Source organism: Schistocerca americana, chromosome 7, assembly GCF_021461395.2.
Source record: "Schistocerca americana isolate TAMUIC-IGC-003095 chromosome 7, iqSchAmer2.1, whole genome shotgun sequence".
Classification (NCBI taxonomy): domain Eukaryota; kingdom Metazoa; phylum Arthropoda; class Insecta; order Orthoptera; family Acrididae; genus Schistocerca; species Schistocerca americana.
Window position 1 is genome coordinate 546,879,805 of NC_060125.1, and position 16,337 is coordinate 546,896,141.

Consider the following 16,337-nt stretch of genomic DNA (forward strand, 5'->3'; position numbering starts at 1 on the left):
ATAAAGTTTCCCCTTCCTGGGACAATGAATTCACGGTGTTCTTATTTCAATTTCCAGGAGTGTATATCCAGAAAATTTGTCGAACATGATCGTTTGGTGGTCCAGGTGCTGTTGCGTTGTCGTACTGACCTCCTTATCTTTGAGCACACTCACCGGTCAACGTTACTGTGAAACTGTAGTTCTTCCCAATGTGAGTGTTTTCCTTGCCAGTGTTGCGGCCAACATGGGAGCTCGTTGCAGAGCATGCCCTGCCGTTCGTGATCACAAATCCTATTAAGACCCACGTCGCGCAGTTTGTAATGTACAGGGGCCACCGTGAATCGCGGTGACATCAGTGTACTCATTGTTTTTGAATAAAAGTGTCATATCGATAGTCTCGTTGCGTATTTATTTCAGTTACCTTCTGTACTAAACTGCAGCAGTTCTTCCTATGTATGGTCCAATTTTCACAGAACTATGTTACTTGTCACTGACACATTACGCGAAAACTGCTTTCATCCTTATGTTTTCCACACCATTGTCTTTGAGTCTGGGCATTAGTTCTTGCAGAAAACTTTTATCGTACCTGTAATATTAGCACGTAATTTGTTACAGAGTTTCTTTGCAAGTTTTCGTCTTTAATAGTGATTGTCACTTGTCACTGAGGATATCTTTTATTGTGTCGTCTCGTTGTCACTGTAGGCTTGTACCATGGGAAGCAAGGAGAGGATGTTGTTTGGTGGCCAATATCCTCTTTCTGTAATACAAACTGCACACAAGTATTAATAGGGTTCTTTATTACCTTAAACAGGAAGCTTCTTAACTTAAGATAGTCCAGGTGTTATGGTACGAGCTCTTCCGTAATAGTCCACGCTAACCTCACTGCTGGTGAAGTACAAGTCCGCTGTGTACTCTGCTCTGGTCGCTATGTACTACCTGAGACTGACTGTCTGTGACTGCAAGTGACTGGGCTGCGACTGAAGACTCGACTCGATGACTCACTGGATGACTGGTTGAGCCCTACGGTCCGTGGCGGCTATCTAAGAACCAGCGGTCGAGAGGGCGTTGGCAGTGCGTTGCTTGCGAGTCTCTATTTGGTCTCTCTGCTGACAGGTGTGTTGCTTGCGCCTACCGCAACTTTTATACCCGAAACCGTATCAGTAACAAAATATCAACATTTATCTTTATGTTGTAACGCACCCCTCGGTTTCTGTTGTGATTCTAAATAAGGACTGACATTCTGCAGGGTATGGATCGTCCTACCGGAGACGATAATTCCACTGGCTGCCGACGTGAGGCGCCACTTCGGCTACCGGCCGAAGCTGCGCGAGTACGCAGAGAACAAGTTGCGGTCACTCAGGAGGACCGTTCTCGAGACCAGTCCTAACGTCAAGGTAGGTGGCGGCTCACTTTCCCATAGGAAAATAATTTTCATATCCTCGTAAAGTTGCAAGGCTACTCGTATATATTTCATTAGGTCCTTACTGCCTGTCAGAACTGAGCGAGGTGGCGCAGTGGTTAGCACACTGGACTCGCATTCGGGAGGGCGACGGCTCAATCCCGCGTCCGGCCATCCTGATTTATATTTTCCATGGTTCTCTAAACCTCCAGGCAAATGCTGGGATGGTTCCTTTGAAAGGGTACGGCGGACTTCCTTCCCCATCCTTCCCTAATCCGATGAGACCGATGACCTCGCTGTCTGGTCTCCTCCCCCAAACAACCCCAACCTTACTGCCTGTCAACTCTTTTTCTTGGTCTCTCTCGATTTGTATTGATGTGAGTGGTGTCTTATACCTTCCCCCTGCGCAGATCCAGGATTCTGTTCTGGGGGGAGAGGGCCATCAAGCTCAAAGCTGCCCCCCCCCTCCTAACAGATATAACATCCCGTCGTGTCACTATTTAATGAGCCATAGATGGCTAATATTTTTATTATAATAATGTACATTAATGTACAAAACCTAAGGACGAAAATAGCTTTTCCATGATGTGACACTGCCTAGTTAAAATAGCGCGATATATCTTTGACCACACATTGAAAGAAGTGTTACAGTGTATTACAAAAGGTAATTGAAACAATTACACGATGAGAAGAACAGAAATGACACTTTTTTCAAAGACAATAATTGCACCGAAGTCACTGCAGATCATGAAGGTCACCTGGACATTACAAAAGGGAGAACACGGTTCTTAATAGGGTTTGTGACCACCATGGGTGGCAATGTGTGCTCTGCAATAGACTCTCATGCTGGCCACAAGGAGTTCTTTGGTAGGGTATGTCATTCCTCCACCAGCGTGGCTGGAAACTTCTGGACGCTCGTTTACCCATGTATGCATGCTCCGATACGTCTCTCCAACACATCCCACACATGTTGAATGGGATTTAAGTCGGAGGAGCGAGCATGCCATTCCAATTCGCCGAATATCCTCTCGTTCCGAGAGCTCCTCCACCTGAGCGGTTCGATTCGATCGCGCATTGTCATCCATAAAAATGAAGTCAGAGCAAAATGCACCCTGAAAAGACGCACATGGGAAAGTAAGACAGTATGATAATAATGTTAATCAGTGGGCGTACCGTGTTCAAAGACTTTGAGGTCAGCACACCCATGCAATATCCCACCTCTGTTGGACTATGTTCCTTGATGCATTAGCTGTTCCCATCTTTCGCCATATGAAGGTAGTCCAGAATTGTCGAACATCATCGTTTCAGTGGTCCAGATATTATAGTGAGGGGGTGCATAATGTTGCACAGGCCTATTGACCTCCAAATCTCTTAGCACAATGCACTCACCGATCAAAATTTTTGTGCCACTGCGTCTTTTATGGGATGCATTTGTCTCTGGCTTCATTGTTATGGGAGACATTGCGCGACCGAATCGAACTCCACAAATGGAGCAGCTCGTGGAGCAACAGGATATCTGGCGAACGGACTGACCTGCCCGCCCCCGACTTAAGCCGAGCGGTTCTAGGCTCTTCAGTCCGGAAGCGCACGACTGCCACGGTCGCAGGTTCGAATCCTGCCTCGGGCATGGATGTGTGTGATGTCAAATGGTTCAAATGGCTCTGAGCACTATGAGACTTAACTTCTGAGGTCATCAGTCACCTAGAACTTAGAACTACTTAAACCTAACTAACCTAAGGACATCACACACATCCATGCCCGAGGCAGGATTCGAACCTGCGACCGTAGCGGTCGCGCGGTTCCAGACTGTAGCGCTTAGAACCGCTCGGCCACCCCGGCCGGCTGTGTGATGTCCTTAGGTTAGTTAGGTTTAAGTAGTTCTAAGTTCTAGGGGACTGATGACCTCAGATGTTAAGTCCCATAGTGCTTAGAGCCATTTGAACCCCGACTTAAATTCGATCGAGCACATGTGGGATTCGTTGGGAAAACAAATTGCTCCACGTCCACATGCACCAACAACCATTCAACAGTTGTCAATCACGCTGGTGGAAAAAATGGTACGCCCTACCAGAAGAAATCCTTATCGACCTTGTTGCCGGTATGTGATCACGTTGCAGAGCATGACGTGCCATATTGAGAAACATGTCCCGCCTTTTGTAATGTTCAGGGGACCATCCCCAATCGCAGGGAATTCAGTGTAATTATTCTCTTTGAATGGAAGTGTCACTTCCGTTCGTCTCACTGTGTTTCGTGCAGTTACTTTTTGTGCTATATTGTAGCAGTTCTTTAGCCGAAGTTTTATCGAGCTATGTTACTGGGCAGTGACACGTGATGTGAAAGTTAATTTCGTCCTTAAGCTTTGCTCACCAGTGTAACTGCCCGATCGAGGTGGTGCAGTGGTTAGCACACTGGACTCGCTTTCGGGAGGATAACGGTTCAAACCTTTAGGTTTTCTGTGCTTTTCCTAAATCGCTTCAGGCAAATCTCGGGATGCTTCCTTCGAAAGGGCACACTTGATTTCCTTCCCCATCCTTCCCCAACTAACGGGACCTCGCTGTTTGGTTCCCTCCTCCAAATCGACTGACCAGTGTAATTACCTCGTATTCACCAGCTTCTCTGTTGTTGGAGCGTTACGCTGCGAATTTGGACTATGTCTGGTGTTTGGCTGAACTTTTCATAACAGTATGAGAGACATGGGCTTCATCTCGGCCTTGCAGTGTCCCACAGTGTTCATTCTTACTGTAACCACAACCAACCAGAAGCTTGTGTTGTGTGTCGAACTCTCAAACTGTGCCGAACTTGCAACTAGCGTTTTTGTTCGAACAGAAGGAACGAAGGAAATGAAAGTATCGTTTCAACATCACTGAAAGGCAAGGTTCCAGGTACCTGCTTGCGTACAGATTTAATCTGTCAGTACGTTTCAAATTAGTGGTCGTTATTGACTAGCTTGTGGTGCACTGTGGCTGCTGCCAGATGGCGCAACACCTCAGGGTGTTTCCTTTTGCGCAGGAGGTGGTGTTCGCTGGGGTGCACGTGCGGCGCACCGACTACGCGGACCACCTGCGCCTGCTCTACAACTCGGACCGGCCAGCGGACGAGCGCTACTACGGCCGGGCCGCCCTCTGGCTCAACTCCACGGTGAGTGTCCGGTAGCGGGAGCCTAGGTAGTCTATGTGATCAAAAGTATCCGGACACCCACAAAAAGATACGTTTTTCATATTAGGTGCTTTGTGCTGCCACCTACTGCCAGGTACTCCATACCAGCAGCCTCAGTAGTCACTAGACACCGCGAGAGAGGAGAATGGGGGGCACTGCGGAACTCACGGACTTCGAACGTGGTCGGGTGATTGGGGCCACTTGTGTCATACGTCTGTACGCTAGATTTCCACACTCCTTAACATCCCTAGGTCCACTGTTTCCGATGTGATAGTGAAGTGGAAACGTGGAGACGTACAGCACAAAAGCGTACAGGTCCATCTCGTCTGTTGACTGTCAGAGACCGCCGACAGTTGAAGAGCGTCGTAATATGTGATAGGCAGACATCTATCCAGACCATCACACAGGAATTCCTAACCGCATCAGGATCTACAGCAAGTACTATGTCAGTTAGGCGGGAGGTGAGAAAACTTTGATTTCATGGTCGAGCGGCTGCTCATAAGCCACACATCACGCCGGTAAATGCCAAACGACGCCTCGTCTCGTGTAAGGAGCGTAAATGGTTCAAATGGCTCTGAGCACTATGGGACTTAACATCTGAGGTCACCAATCCCCTAGAACTTAGAACTACTTAAACCTAACTAACCTAAGGACATCACACACACCCATGCCCGAGGCAGGATTCGAACCTCCGCAGGGACCAGCCGCACAGTCCATGACTGCAGCGCCTTAGAGGAGGAGAGGAGGAGGAGATTAGTGTTTAAGGTCCCGTCGACAACGAGGTCATTAGAGACGGAGCGCAAGCTCGGGTGAGGGAAGGAAGGGGAAGGAAATCGGCCGTGCCCTTTCAAAGGAACCATCCCGGCATTTGCCTGAAGCGATTTAGGGAAATCACGGAAAACCTAAATCAGGATGGCCAGAGACGGGATTGAACCGTCGTCCTCCCGCATGCGAGTCCAGTGTGCTAACCACTGCGCCACCTCGCTCGGTGCAGCGCCTTAGACCGCTTGCCTAATCCCGCGCGGCGCAGGATTCGAACCTGCGACTGTAGCAGTCACACAGTTCCGGACTTAAGCGCCTAGAACCGCTCGTCCACCGCGGCCGGCTAATGAGCGTAAACATTGGACGATTGAACAGTGGAAGAACGTTGTGTGAAGTGACGAATCACGGTACACAATGTGGGGATCCGAAGGCAGGGTGTGGGTATGGCGTATGCCCGGTGAGCGTCGTCTGCCAGCTTGTGTAGTGCCAAGAGTAAAATTCGGACGCGGTGGTGTTACGGTGTGGTCGTCTTTTTCATAGAGGAGGCTTGCACCCCTTGTTGTTTTGCGTGGCACTATCACAGCACAGGGATACATTGATGTTTTAAGCACCTTCTTGCTTCCCACTGTTGAAGAGCAATTCGGGGATGGCGATTGCATCTTTCAACACGGTCGAGCACCTCTTCACAATGCACAGCTTGTGGCGGAGTGGTTATACGACAGTAACATCCCTGTAATGGACTGGCCTGCACAGAGTCCTGACCTAAATCCTACAGAACACCTCTGGGATGTTGCGGAACGCCGACTTCGTGCCAGGCCTCACCGACCGACATTGATACCTGACCTCAGTGCAAACCTCCGTGAAGAATGGGCTGCCATTCCCAAAGAAACCTTCCAGCACCTGACTGAACGTATGCCTGCGAAAGTGAAACCTGTTATCAAGGCTAAGGGTGGGCCAACGCCATATTGAATTCCAGCATTAACGATGGATGGCGCCACTATCTTTTAAGTCATTTTCAGCCAGGTGTCTGGATACTTTTGATCAAATAGTGTACTTCACGGACGCCGTATAATTAAAAGTCGTTTTCCAGTGAACACATGGTGTGTCGTGGGGCGATTACTCTGTTTTTAAAATAATTGAAACGCCACGATCGCTTCAATATCGTTTACTAGATGGCCGATTTCAGCACTCTAAAGGTGCCATCATCGGATCTGAAATGTTAATCCACGTTTCAGATCCGATGATGGCATCTTCAGTGTGCTGAAACCGGTCATCTTGTAAACGATATTGAAGCGATCGTGGCATTTCAATTATTTTATTAAAAGTCGTCCCACATGCCAGTATAAGAAATCGCCTACTACACACGTTTTATCGAAAATACGTTGCCTGATCAGAAACACAGTGCAGGTAAAAAAAATGATCAGACGTCAATATAAATGTGTACACATACACACCATCGGCTGGTACGTAGATGATTATGAGTTCCAATCCTCTATGACAGTTGCCGTTTAACGGCCGCCAGAGGGCATTAGCGTTGCCCATATCTAATGGTTCAAATGGCTCTGAGCACTATGGGACTTAACTTCTGAGGTCATCAGTCCCCTAGAACTTAGAACTACTTAAACCTAACTAATCTAAGGACATCACACACATCCATGCCCGAGGCAGGATTCGAACCTTCGACCGTAGACTGAAGCGCCTAGAACCGCTCGGCCACCCGACCGGCCCATATCTAATGTTTTTACCATGTCAAGTAGGGTATATAAGGTGTGAGAGCAGCGTAGATACTGAGTTATCACTGTGAAAGGCAGGGAGATGCCATGTACTTGTGTGGGACAGCGTTATAAGCATTTGACCGAATCTGAAAGAGGCCTCATTGTGGGTGTCAATGTAGTGGGCTGGTCAATGGTGCACTATCCAGTTAGGTAGGTATCCCACCGCTGTCTGTGGCGTCACCAGACACATTTTCGGCGTGTAATCTCATTGACTGTAGTAGAACTGTCTTCAGTGATGAATGCCGCTTCGAACGGAGCTCCAGTGACCAGCGAAGACGTGTCTGGAGATGAAGTGTACAGCGGTGGCGTACCAAACTAACTGCCACCCACCTTACGACCCGAAAACGAGGAGCGATGGTTTCGGTGCCATTTCTTTTCCAGTAGGACGCCTTTGGTTGTCATCCGCGGCACCCTTACAGCACAGCGGTACGTCGATGATATTACATCCCCTGTTATGTTACCCGTCATGGCAAGCAATCCTGGGCTTACATTTCAGCAAGATAATGGACGCCCGCACACGGCGCGAGTTTCTGCTAGTTGTCTTCGTGCTTGTCAAACCCTGCCTTTCCCAACTGAGAATGTTTGGAGCATTATGGGAAGGGCCTTCCAACCAGTTCTGGATTTTGACGGTCTAACGCGTCTATTGAACAGAATTTGGCACGATATCCCTCAGGAGGACAGCCAACATCTCTGTCAATCAGTGCCGAGCTGAGTAACTGCGCCGGCCGCTGTGGCCGAGCGGTTCTAAGCGCTTCAGTCTGGAACCGCGCGACCACTACGATCTCAGGTTCGAATACTGCCTCGGGAATGGGTGTGTGTTATGTCCTTAGGTTAGTTAGATTTAAGTAGTTCTAAGTTCTAGGGGACTGATGACTTCAGATGTTAAGTCCCATAGTTCTCAGAGCCATTCGAATAACTGTTTGCATAAAGGCCAGAGGTGGACCAACGCGCTATTGGCTTGCTCAATTTGTGAACGTCCTTCTCTTGAATAAATCATCCAACTTTTCTCAAATTGTAATCATTTGCTTGTATATGTATATCTCGTTTTCCAATTTTCGTCCCATTCGAATAATTCCTTCGTGGGGCGCCGTTCTTTTTCTTTTTTTTTTTTTTTTCTTAGAGTGTATTTGGCACTTCTGAAGCTCTTATTTCCATCACTGCTTCTTCGATGTACACACTTGACAGGAGGGGTGGAAGAGTGTATTCCTGTCTTACACACTTTTTAATCCGACCACTTCGTTCTTGGTCTTGGTTCGCACTAGATTGTTATAAGCGCCGTACCTTACCCTTCTTTCTCCATAGCTTGCTCCTATTTTCCCCCGAATTTCGAGCGTTATGCACCATTTTATACTGTTGAACGCTTTTTCTAGGTAGACAAATATTCTTAATTATTCCTGCCGTTATCAAATTTTAAGCCAAGCAGAACGTCACCTGAGAGATGATCAACTTCGTTTTCCATTCTTCTGTATTTCTGCAGACCTGGAATGATGTAAAACACTGGTGTAATTATTTCCGAACAGATAGGAAATATATAACTTGTAACTAAGAATGACTGTCGTTACAGCCTATAGCTCGTTTTCCTACCCAAACGTTCGTTTGGTGCAGGTCTCCACTACTGCCGCTTTCCAGCTGTTCCCAATACTTCAGCCTAACTCGAACAACACCTGTCTTATCTACTGCCACAGTTTGCAAGACTTTTCCTTTCCTTATCCTATCAAAGTATCTGCTCTTCCATAGTCTACTGTTACACTAGTCTACTGTTACACCAAATTTAAGAAGGCTAATCGTTCCATTTACACTGATGAGCCAAAACATTACGAAAGCGAGGCTGAACGGCGCCTAGAGCCGTGGCGGGCACGTGACGCGGTAAGCGGAGCAGAGACGGGTAGGGAATCATTCTAGCGACGATACGGGCCACTAATGGTGAAATCAGATGGCGTAAACGAGTTTAACACAGGGCAGATTGTTATAGCCGGACGCCTGGGAACGAGCATCTCGGCAACGGGAAGCTGGTCTGGTGTTCGCGTGCTGCTGACGCGAGAATTAGCGGAAAGTGGATGGAGGACGGTGAAACCACGGGGCGGCCACGAAATGTTGCATGTTTACACCTCATCAGAGAATGTCGATATGGCGAAGGCGGACAATGCTGGTGGAGGCACGAGTGGTTTCTTCGCTCACCGTTCAATTCACACTGCTGAACTTGAGGCTCACACAGCAGGCACCTACTTCTTCACATGTTGATCCAGCGACATCGTCAACTATTGGATTGGCGCGTAATTTGGTAGCGTTCTTCCACAAGTTTAATAAACACAACAGACAAACATAACAGAAACTTTTGCCATCAATAATGTACAGGGTGAGAGCAGTGTCTCGCCCTCATTATAGAAATTTATAACAGAATAACCGATTGACATAATAAGTTACATTTGATGCCGTTACATAGGTTAGTGTTACTAGTTATTTTAAGACCACTTACATTAGTAAACCTCAACGTGTACTCCCTTGTTAGCTCGGAGAATGTCGAGGTGATATTCCAGTTCCCACCAGGTGTTTCGTAATATGTGTTCTGTCACAGTACCCACAGCAGCTTGTATCCAAGCCTTCAGTTCGTCGACGTCAGCAGCTAGTGTAACGAAGACTCTGTCCTTGATACAGCCCCAGAAAAAAGTCAAGGTGCGTAATGTCTGGAGAGCGGGGTGGCCAGGGTGTTGGACCGTTCCTTCCAATCCACCGATCCGAACATTACTCCCCTCTCCAGACGTTACACCCCTTGACCTTTTTTTCTGGGGCTGTATCAAGGACAGAGTTTTCGTCACACCAGTCGACGAACTGCTGTGGGTACTGTGACAGAACACATGTTACGAAACACCTGGCGGGAACTGGAAGACCGCCTCGAGATTCTCCGAGCTACCAAGGGAGCACACGTAAGTGGTCTTTAAAAAAAACTAGCAACGCTAATCTATGTAACGGCATCAAATGTAAATTATTATATCAAACCGTTACTCTGTAATAAGTTGTTATAATCAGGGCAAGACTTTGCTCATCCTTTATTCTCCTTCAATATTTACAACATTCTGGCAACGCTGGGGTAACTTTTCCATTCTGTAACTGTAGAAATCACTTCGTTTTGAGGAGAAGTGCTCATCGATCCATGTTCGTAATGCATTTTCATCCACAATGGAAGTTCCTTTAAGTTCGTTCGACAGAGAGCGCGGACTGCTACGGTCGCAGGTTCGAATCCTGCCTCGGGCATGGCTGTGTGTGATGTCCTTAGGTTAGTTAGGTTTAAGTAGTTCTAAGCTCTAAGGGACTTATGACCTAAGATGTTGAGTCCCATAGTACTCAGAGCCATTTGAACCATTTTTTTGACAGAGAGCGAGAAACGTAAAAATCTACGGCGCAAAATCAAGTGAATAAGGTGGATGCGGAATGATTTCCCCCTAGCCCCTGCATTGTGTTTTTTGTCTGCCTAGCGGAATGTGGGCGGGCGTTATGGTGGAGTAGCATCACATACGCAGTCTTCCTGGTAACTATTCTTGGACTGCATCTGTAAAACGTCTCAGTTTTTTACAATAAATATCAGCAATGACGGTTATGCCTCGGGGAAGCAATTCGTAACACACCACGCTGTCGCTGTTCCACCAGATACATAACATTATCTTTTGTGGATGCGAGCAGGTTTTTGTACGAGGAGTTGCTGCTATGTTTGGACTCAACCATTCCGGTTTTTTTTTCCTTATGTTAGCATAAGTCGAATTAAATCTAGTGATGCTGAGGGAATTAGGTTAGGAAATGAGACGCTTAAAGTAGTAAATGAGTTCTGCTATTTGGGGAGCAAAATAACTCATGATGGTCGAAATAGAGAGGATGTAAAACGTAGATTGGCAATGGCAAGGAAATCGTTTCTGAAGAAGAGAAATTTGTCAACATTTAGTATGGATTTAAGTGACAAGAAGTCATTTCTGAAAGTATTTGTATGGAGTGTAGCCATGTATGGAAGTGAAACATGGACGATAACTAGTTTGGACAAGAAGAGAATAGAAACTTTTGAAATGTGGTGTTACAGAAGAATGCTGAAGATTTGATGGGTAGATCACATAACTAATGAGGAGGTATTGAATAGAATTGGGGAGAAGAGGAGTTTGTGGCACAACTTGACAAGAAGAAGGGACGGGTTGGTAGGACATGTTCTGAGGCATCAAGGGATCACCAGTTTAGTACTGGAGGGCAGCGTGGAGGGAGAAGCTTTCACAGGATAGAGTAGCATGGAAAGCTACATCAAACCAGTCTCAGGACTGATGACCACAACAAACAACTCGTCACCAGTGACGAAACAGATTAGGAATCGTCGATGTTGTTCACGAGCCATTCGATGACGAGCAAGCAGAGATGCACATATGGCCACCCTCCGATTTTTGTGCTTTTGGCTTAGAGCATGCGACACCCATACACCCAATTTTTGAACCTTCCCCGTTGCATGCAAATGCCACACGCTGGTAGAATGATCAGGGCTCATCACATTTGTCGGTTCTTGAGTACACTGACGTGGATCGGTGTGGATTAATACGTTTAAGCGATCATCATCAAACCCCAAAGGCCTTCCTAAACGTGGAAAGTCAACGTCAAAACGATCCTCCCTAGAAAGAGAAAACCAGTTTCTTGCCGTGCTCAGTCCAATGGCATTATCCCCATACACGGCGCTAAAGTTTCTGACGCCTCCGCTGCTGTCAGCCCTCTACTGAATTCATACAGAAGAATATGTCGGAAATGTTCCGATTCCTCCACTTGACACTCCACTTTCTAGCGTCAACAGCTGCATTCAGTCTCTCCAGATGACAAAATGACAATATCTAAACTTACATACCCACAGTGAACTACTAGTAAAAAATGACAATCGATAAATAAACCCATAGCAACCGGAATACCAACGTGCAAAACAAAAATACTGCGAACCTATGCACTAACCCAATACTGTATAATTGCAAAAAAAAATGGTTCAAATGGCTCTGACAAGGGAACCTCCCCATCGCACCCCCCTCAGATTTAGTTATAAGTTGGCACAGTGGATAGGCCTTGGTAAACTGAACACAGATCAATTGAGAAAACAGGAAGAAGTTGTGTGGAACTGTGAAAAAATAAGCAAAATATACAAACTGGTCATCAGTCTTGGCCACATAGACAACATAAAGGAGAACGTGAGCTGACGAGCGCCGTGGTCCCGTGGTAACGTGAGCAGCTGAAGAAGAAGAGGTTCTTGGTTCAAGTCCTCCCACTAGTGAAAATTTTACTTTCTTTACTTTTGCATAGTTATTATCTATCCGTTCGTTCATTGACGTCTCTGTTCACTGTAATAAGTTTAGTGTCTGTGTTTTGCGACCGCATCGCAAAACCGTGCGATTAGTAGACGAAAGGACGTGCCTGTGCAATCGGAACCGAAAACATTTGATCGCAAGGTCATAGGTCAACCGATTCCTCCACAGGAAAACATGTCTGATATATTCTATAAGTCACTGGTGACGGCATGTGCGTCACATGACAGGAATATGTTGTCGACCCACCTAACTTGTACACTTGGCGAATGGGTAAAAAGATTCTTCTTCCTTGCCCGATTTAGGTTTTCTTGTGGATGTGATAATCACTCCCAAAAAAGTGATGAAAACATAAGAGTTTGTCACATAAACTGAAAATAAAAGATTAAAATTTTCACTTGATGGATAGGCCTTGATAAACCAGGACCCTTCGTTCCGCAGCTGCTCACGTTGCCACGAGACCACGGCGCTCCTGCGTTTCTGACGTCCTTATTGTTGCTTATGTTCCCTTGAACTACTCGGTTTGTATATTTTGCTTATTTTTTCACAGTTCTACACAACTTCTTCCTGTTTTCTCAATTGATCTGTGTTCAGTTTTTCAAGGCCTATCCACTGCGCCAACTTATAACTAAATCTGAGGGGGGTGCGATGGGGAGGTTCCCTTGTGAGCACTATGGGACTTAACTTCTGAGGTCATCAGTCCCCTAGAACTCAGAACTACACTTAAACCTAACTAACCTAAGGACATCACACACATCCATGCCCGAGGCAGGATTTGAACCTGCGACCGTAGCGGTCGTGCGGTTCCAGACTGTAGCGCCTAGAACCGCTCGGCCTGTATAATTGCACTGCACATGGCATCGTTGTGAGTGGACCGTGGACTAATGAACCTGTGGTAGTAATCGGAGGCATCGTGACAGTGTGTACTACGTGAGCAGACTTGCTCTACGGTGGGCGAGGTTTGGCGTATGTAAACAGTACCACGCTGGCAACGTATTTTGTGAATTCCAGTCTTACGCAATACAAACTTTCACTGATCACAGACATAGAGCAGTCTTCGACGGTGGGCGAAAAATAACTTTCACCTTAAATTTATGGAGGATTCTCGTTAGCTTAAGCGAAATATTGCCAACAAAGGGAAGAAAAGCTGGAGATTTTGCAGGCGTCCACTTCTCTTATCCAATTTCTGGTGCTTCATTTTAACTAATAGTGTCCTGTTAATCTGTTGGGAAGAATATATAGTTTCCCAGAACACTATATTTATGTGGGCGAGCTATTTAGGGATTCAGCCTGAATCTGAGGCTATGTCAGCTTTGTGCGCAAGTGTTTTAAGCACCCTGATATTTTACTACGGGTGATGACAACTCGACGATTGTAAATTCAAATCGGTATGACTGAGCTTAGAATAAGCTGAATCAACCAGGGAGCAGTCATTCTTCCATCTAACCATAACAACCACTAAAGGCAGATAGCCATGTTACTCTTATTCCATGCTGAACCGGATTTTCTTATGAATGGAGTTGAGAAAATGTAAAAATTCAAGTTAATTTATCTTCTCCATAAGGCCACACAATGAAAGTATTGGCAACATACGTCAAAAATACAGTTGTTTCATGGGATGCTGATCCAGCGCTCTCTCCTCAAAGCACTCTGTAACGTAGTTTGCCACCAGGGGAATGAGAGGGCTGCCCATGGCGGAGCCATCAGTCTGCTCAAAGTACCAATGCTTGAACATAAAATAGGTTGAGAAAATAGTGTGCCAAAACAAAAAAGCAGTGTCAAAGAATCTGCGAGTAGAATCTTCGTAAAAAATGATGCTATAAATAAACCAATTAAGGGGGGTAGGGCGTCAAACGTGCCGACTTGGAGCATGAGAGACACCACAGGACATTTTAATTTCCACTGTCTATACTTTTACAAATAAATTCATAAAACTTTGGCAGCATGACCGGGAAGGATTCAGAATTCACGCTCATAACAGAGGAAGTTCAAAAATATAACAAAATAAAATTTTTACATGTGAAATTTCATTATTTTTTCACTCACTATTGGCTGCATTTGTTGCTGTAGGTACACTTTTCTTCATAAGTAAGAGAAATTCTTCGATGAATTTTGCACAGCACACAAGCAATAAGTACTGGTGTATGAAACTCTAGAATGTATTTAATTAATGATAAAATAAATGAGCCAGTTACATTTTAAACTTAATATTTAGAAAAAAAACAAATTCTACAGTTAATTATCTAAATTTTTACAAGTTTGTAATAGATTTGGAAAATTATAGAGTTTTGCATTAAGGAGTTTGTGTTTAGTAAGCATAACAGGTTTGAAACTAATAGGATATTTATTTTTGATGTTACATGTACCTAAGTACAGAAATTTGTGTTTTGCGGAAAATGGCCGTTAAAGTTTCTGCTTGTATTTGGCATTCTTTTAGAACTGTCCAGCACCATAAGCAGGTTCTTTTTCATTTTATAAATCAGTTTTCTTCCTTTTCACATTCCTGTGATGCACGCATCTTGATTTTATCACCTCCAAAAATGATTTATCTGTTTTCACTACACTCTCTCTGTCTACTGCATACAAAGCTTTGATGCAGTTCACGCCGGGCCTAATTCCCATTTTCGCTAAAATATATTTCCTGCTTTGCACCCCATCATTAAAACATGAAACTGCATCATAAACACCAATAGGAAGTGCATTCCTTCCCACAAAAATAGTTTTTGGCAATCTTTCCCATACATATTGGTTAAAACTTTCATTTGGGTTTTGGGTACCGCCATGAAGACATTTGTTCAACAAATTTTCATTTGCAAGGTCCCTGAATATAGGTTTGATGACAATCTCTGGCACAAATATAAACATTCGAATTCTACAGAGCGAAATACACTTACATATGACAGAAGAATACTGTCCAAAGGAGTGTGGCGCTGCATCACGGTACACTTAAGAGCAAATAGCGTCCCTTATAATCTCTCAAACATATATGTTTCATACCAAACTATTCAGGAAGATGTGCGCTACAAAATAGGCATATTTTTGAAAAATCGATTTTCTTTTTAATTTTTGACGTCCTACCACCCTTAAATGATCCGAACTGCTTAGACACAGAGTCCCCAGTCTATTGAAAAACTAGGCTGAGTTTTGTACATGTGAACAGTTGCCCACCAATTGTCTGAGCAACGAAGCAAAACGTTTGGCAAAATTATACGTAGGAGCACCAATGTTGATTACTTCTGCCCATAAAAGTAGACTTTCTGTATGAATGCTGGGAAGTCAATGCAATCTTGGTGCTATGCAACACACACATGATTCTTTCCTGGTCTCAATTTTTATACTTTAGAATTCCATCAGATATTTCTTTTTGCAGAAAAGGCTTTTGCCCTTTGCAATTCCTGCTATAGTTTCCTCCTTGCAACTTCCTTCTTTATCTATTCTATACTGCGTAAAGCAAAGGATCACTTTTTCGAAACACCGCGACATAGAAGTTTGAAATTTCCCACAAACGTATCTACAACTTTCCTCCATAATTGTGTAAAGGCGTGGCACTCTGCCACATCACCCTCTGGCCGGCGACGCGTCGGTAAGGTGTCAACACGTGAGAGAAAAAAGCCAGAGCTCAAAAGTTCCAGTGGAAGACTCTGCAAGAGAGAGGCTCAGTAGCTCGGTACGGTCTTTTGTTGAAGTCTCGAGAACATACCTTCATCGAGGAGTCAAGCAGTATATTGCTCCCTCCTACGTATATCTCGCGAAGAGACCATGAGGATAAAATCAGAGAGATTAGAGCCCACACAGAGGCGTACCGACAATCCTTCTTTCCACGAACAATACGAGACTGGAATAGGAGGGATAACCGATAGAGGTACTCAAGGTACCCTCCGCCACACACCGTCAGGTGGATTGCGGAGTATGGATGTAGATATTTATTTATTTATTTATTTATTCAACCTGATCAGA

The 16,337-nt window shown here is 45.2% G+C and overlaps 1 protein-coding gene across 1 annotated transcript in view; it reads left to right on the plus strand.

Moving 5' to 3' along the window:
- Positions 1 to 16,337, plus strand: part of LOC124622570 (galactoside alpha-(1,2)-fucosyltransferase 2-like) — a 105,192-nt gene that overhangs the window by 74,062 nt on the left and 14,793 nt on the right. The window contains exons 4-5 of the mRNA XM_047148318.1: positions 1,226 to 1,373; positions 4,388 to 4,516. Coding sequence (XP_047004274.1) covers positions 1,226 to 1,373; positions 4,388 to 4,516 — 277 coding nt within the window. The remainder of the gene's footprint in view (positions 1 to 1,225; positions 1,374 to 4,387; positions 4,517 to 16,337) is intronic.